Below are 5,536 nucleotides of genomic sequence, written 5' to 3' on the forward strand. Positions count from 1 at the left end.
TATATATATATATATATATATATATATATATATATATATATATATATATATTGGGACGTCCAATGGGTTTAAACCACAGCGGGACATTATAAAGAAAGTCTTCGATTCCCATAATGCTCACATAACGCTGACATGACACGATGGTGGGGCCCTCATCACTGAGAAATGCCTTAAGAGTAGTAGGATTGAAATATCTAAAACTGATGTAAGGCCCACACCCGCTCACCACTCAACAACATGCATTGTCTTCAACTTCCCCTTTCATTTTCACTATATAACAGCGTGCATATACAATTAACTCATCGAACTATAGACAAATAAAACAAAAGTAAAAGAGATGAAAAATAACCAATTACCAAATTCTTTTTAACAACTAATTAACCTACTCTATACGGCGGTGTTGTCACGGCAACAACATGACCGGGGCACGACACAATGGGCAGTCCATATGAGAATACAACCACATGTCTATACACGCAGCATGAAACGAGTGCTTGCACCTAGGCAACTTCCTCACTTCTTCGCCATCTTCATAAACCGATAAGCAAACCGAGCACTCCATCTCATAATCAGCATCTTCAAGTCCTTTTTTGTATCTAACACTCGATGTTAAACCAACGCGGGATTCCACTGGCCGTGACAACATGATAATATTGTTGTTGTTGTTGTTGTTGTTGTTTCTCCGGACATGGTTAGCTTCACGTGAACGTTGGTATTGAGTGGCGCACCACCGTACGACTATGAGGTTGTAGACGGCAAGGACGACGGCTGCGGTGGCGACAACAACAAGACCGTAGTATAAGAAGGGCATGTTTGATCGGATTGGAACTGGCTTTGGTGGTGATAATAATAATAATTGAGTTGGAGGTTTGATAGGTTTAGAGAATCTCCCATTCAATAATTGTTTTAGGATATTTGTGGTGATAACAAGGGTTATGCAAATTCAGTGTCAAACTTATATTTCATTATTATTATTATTATTATTATTATTATTATTATTATCTTTTTTTTAACAAACCATTGGTATATTTATATAAAGAATTTCGTTACTCCAACAATTCTAACAATTGTAAATAGCAGAATTAAACAATTTCGATTTCTTTTTTCTTTTAATAAAAGTATTAGGGTCTATTGTATATACTAGATTGGCCTACCAATTTAAAAGCTACGAGTTGTATACTTATATTCTATAGACAAGATCACGTGATCAAACACAAACTTCTACTTGTGCGTGTTTGCAAAAACTCGCTAGAATCTATGTATCTGTCAGGGCCGTCTTTGAGAATTTATATACCTCAGCCGAGTCAAAATAAAAAGGTATATAAGCCTTTATGAAAATTTTTTAATAAGAGAGAGAGAGAGAGAGATGTTTTGGAGACTTTTTCTCTATTACACCCACTTTTTAGAAAATACCTAAAAGCTGACTACGCGTCACATGACGCAAATTGCTCGGATATGCCTAGTTTTAACTATGCGTGGTCTAAAGTTGTTGTGGTGATACTGGATATTAAACTTGATATGCACACAACAAATTAACCAAGAGCATGAGAAGTAGTAGAGAGATACAGAGGCATGAGACGATAATAAGGAGATGACACGTGTTTGGAGCTTAATAGGTCGTGTATGAAAAAATGAGTGGTTGAAATTTGTTAATTTGATGAATAGTGAGTCTTTGTGGGAGGAGGAAATAAATTGAACAACGAAACATATGTAAAAAATGTTAAACCATAAACTCGATGAATGTCAACGCGAAGTCAGTCTGTATCAAGGTATGACATCGAAAAGAAACAAAAGAAATAAACCGGTCGGAACCAACACAAAGTCGGTTAGTTTCAGTCACCAACACAAATTCGTAAACATAAATTAGTAAGCCAAAATATATATTTTAAATGCGAGGTATCAAACGTTGAAGCACGGATATAAAATCATTCGACGATGAGATATTTTTAAATCATGAAAAAAGTTTCGGTCATTGTAAAGACAAACTATAAAAAAATATGAAAGCAAAGTTTAAGAAAATCGTTTAACAGACAAATAAAAGACGTAAAGCCAACACTTATCTAAGTTTAGTGTTTAAAATTATAGTTTGTTAAATATTTTAATTATTTGAAAAGAAAATGTAAAATAAAGAATATAAAAATCATTATTTTTATTTATGAAATTATACCTTGTGATTTAGATGTTATAATAATTAATAAATTATTAAAATATTGAATAATATAAGTTTGAGAGAAGAATTCAATCTTTATTTTAATATATATATATATATATATATATATATATGATTGATTTCTTTTGAGAACCACTTTGAGTTTTAAGAACTCGAAAGAACTCAACGTAACAATTATTTTTTCTGAATTTTTTTACACATGTGTAATACGTAAGTGTAAGTGATGTACAAAAAATTACGGTATTTTTTTACACACCGAATCGACTTTTTACACATGTGTAACTAACATTTAAACTTGTGTAATTATGAAAAATACTTATTCTATCTCCTGCTTCATTTTTTAATTAAATTTAATCTCAACCACATATTTCATATAATTTAATTAAATGTGTTATTCAAAATTGAGTTCTTAAAGTTCTTAAAACTCACAATGGTTCTCAAAATAACCCTTCCATATATATATATATATATAAAGCATCTCAATCTCTTTGTTTTGAATGAGTTGGCTTAAGTTGTGTTCTTTTCTAACATGTCAAATGGGAAAATGAGAGGAAATATACCAAACTTGTTGAAAAACATCGAATATTTACAAAGCAATATTGCAAAAGTCGTTAGACGGATACTAGGCGGCCGACTGAGGAGTTGAATGTACTCGGAGAGTACTCGGACATGGTAAAAAAAGAAAATTAGTTTTTGGATATTATATATATGTCGAATATCATATATTTACTAATATTTATAACAAAATAGGTAAAGATCAATATAAATAAGAGAAATATATTTTTAAATAATAAATTATTCTAAAAATTGTTAGTCATTAAGTAAAAAAAAATGATATTTGTTCTTTAATATTAAATTACGCTTTATTTTTTTTAAGCCAAAACCGGCCCAAATTCACCGACTCGTTGCGATTCTGACTAAGGTTGACCACCTTTAGTCAATTCTTAGTAACTAGGCGAAATTAGAAAAACTCACATCAGCGACATACCTTGTAGCGAGTACTCGGGAAATACTCGGCCTTGGAAACCTACTTTTACAACATTGATATAAACTTAAAACTGAATTTTCAATACTAGTTATTTTTCGGAAAAAATGAACATGATTGGATTAGACCTTGTAAAAATTGCATTAGACCAATTCAACTGTTTCTTAGCCCCCGATAAAATGTTGCAATAAGCTTGGTAGAACTTTTCTAAGGCGTAATGCAACCGTTTTCCGAGGTTACATTAGCGTCATTTACTTGTAATATGCAACTCCTCCTTCGGTATAATTAGGAGATAAACATGTTTGTCTTAGAGCATTTGTTTTAGGAACATATGCATGTAGAATAAGAATTTGAACTGGTTAGTTTGCTTAGTTACTTGGTTTATATGTATTTTATATTTGTTATAATTCGTTTTATAAAATAGTATTATTGTATTCATAAGAATGATGCTTTATTTTAGTTTAAACTTGATCTTATGAAATTACTTTATTATCTTATAATTGGTAAAGTAGTTAGTAGTAGTAATTTCCCAAAACAAACCTCCACACCAATAAACAATATTATTGATATGTAAATTATTACGCCCTGCTTGCGGTGCGCACATATAATGTATATATGTGTGAACTCTTGGGTGGGCAAAAGTAAAATTGCACTAATTTTGACGTTATTTTACTAATCACGTGAAAATAACGTTAAAAGTGGCGGAAGGTTAATCAGGCATCATGTGGTGGCGTTGATAGCCGAAAGACAATGGCACATGCACCAATCAGCCGGTGTCCCGATGATTGAGTGCTATGTGCCTTATGTCCAAGGCTTGATGCAAAACTACTATCGAGCCGGGGGTCTTACCGGAAGCAGCCTCTCTATCCCTATGGGATAGAGGTAAGGCTGTCTACATCTTACCCTCCTCAGACCCTACCATAGCATTGCTATTGGTGGGATATACTGAGTACGATGATGATTGATATATAAATTATTAGAGATTGATTTCATTTTGATATATTATAACATGAGATGAGGGTTGGATGTGCAGATAAGGTTATCCACCAATACCAAGTGGAGAAACTGCCAACTCAGATTCACAGATATATGAAGATCACAAATATACACCTCTCAACCTTCCTTTAACTTAGCCACCATCATCACCTTCTTGTTTTCTCATCCACCACAACACAAAGCTAACATACAATGGCTTCAACTTCTGCTGTTTCCATGGCCATGCCATTGACCCACAAGACCACTCTCCCACCCACAACCTCCAGCTTCTTCAACCCACTCACAATTAGGGTCTCATCATCCTCAAAGATGACACCATGCAAGCGCTTGGTGGTCAAGAGTTCTTTGAAAGAGAACACTGTCACGGCGTTGACGGCGGCGGTTCTAACGGCGTCCATGGTGGTTCCTGAGGTGGCACAGGCGGCGTCCGGTGTCACTCCGTCGATGAATAACTTCTTGCTCAGTATTGGAGCCGGTGGTGTTGTGCTTGGTGGGATTTTGGGAGCAATCATTGGTGTTTCTAATTTTGATCCTGTTAAGCGTGGTTGATGAGCTAAGCTAATGTTGTGCTTCTTGTGATTTCTCTGTGTAATTTCTTTATATGATATTTATAAACTTATGAATCTTTCTTAATCCTTTTCTAACACAACCCATGCATGATTAATCTACTACCAATTTGTTATAAGTAATCATTTTTATACAATTTTAGTTTTGTGAATGATTCAATTGTTCCACCAATTATCATCTACCATTTATTACAAAATACACTTAAACTAGTATTTGTACTCGCACATTGGGACGAGCTCGTTAAATGCATTAGATGTATTACCAACAAAAACCAAGTTGTAATTCGACCCGTTGTCAATAAAATAAAAATTGCAGGTTGTAATCCGACCCGCTACCAATAAAATATAAATCCAGATTCTTTACGGTGTTAACGAAATGGGAAAAAAAGTGAGGCCTAGAACATTTGACTTTATAGCAAACGGAAACCATAACAAAAATACACTCCATATCTAAATTTTACCTAGGAAAGAACTGTTGGAAATGGTGGACCAGTTCGGTTAATTTAACGCGGTTGACCGAGTTATGATCCGTAGAGTTACATATTGGGCAACGAACTAAAATCCGCGTAAATTAATTAACATGTATTTACGAATATTTAATGGGATTTATTATTTATGCTAAATATAAATAATAAATACATTAAGTCTATTTACTAATTAGATAAAAGGGTTCGAGCTTTAATCGAGTTGGACTTTGGGGCCGTTTAGGTTTTATTATTGATAATTATAATTTATCAATAAACCATATAATGATTGATAACCTATTCTTCTTCAAACACAAGAAAGGTTGCCACCAAGAAAGTTCCTACGTGACATCTC

At 33.6% G+C, this 5,536-nt stretch overlaps 1 protein-coding gene across 1 annotated transcript; it reads left to right on the forward strand.

Moving 5' to 3' along the window:
• Positions 1 to 4,343: 4,343 nt before the first annotated feature.
• On the forward strand, positions 4,344 to 4,784 carry LOC143587061 (uncharacterized). The gene has a single exon (XM_077068454.1). The coding sequence runs from the start codon at positions 4,344 to 4,346 to the stop codon at positions 4,698 to 4,700; it is 357 nt and encodes a 118-aa protein (XP_076924569.1). The 3' UTR covers positions 4,701 to 4,784.
• The last annotated feature ends 752 nt before the right edge of the window (positions 4,785 to 5,536 follow it).

The sequence above is a fragment of the Bidens hawaiensis genome, unplaced genomic scaffold (assembly GCF_021521415.1).
Source record: "Bidens hawaiensis isolate Kalapana, Puna unplaced genomic scaffold, B.hawaiensis_p1.1 tig00035113_1, whole genome shotgun sequence".
In the NCBI taxonomy this organism is placed as follows: domain Eukaryota; kingdom Viridiplantae; phylum Streptophyta; class Magnoliopsida; order Asterales; family Asteraceae; genus Bidens; species Bidens hawaiensis.

Bases quoted from the DNA above. Each gene is read 5' to 3' on its own strand.
- LOC143587061 (XM_077068454.1), top strand. From the start codon at position 4,344: ATGGCTTCAACTTCTGCTGTTTCCATGGCCATGCCATTGACCCACAAG.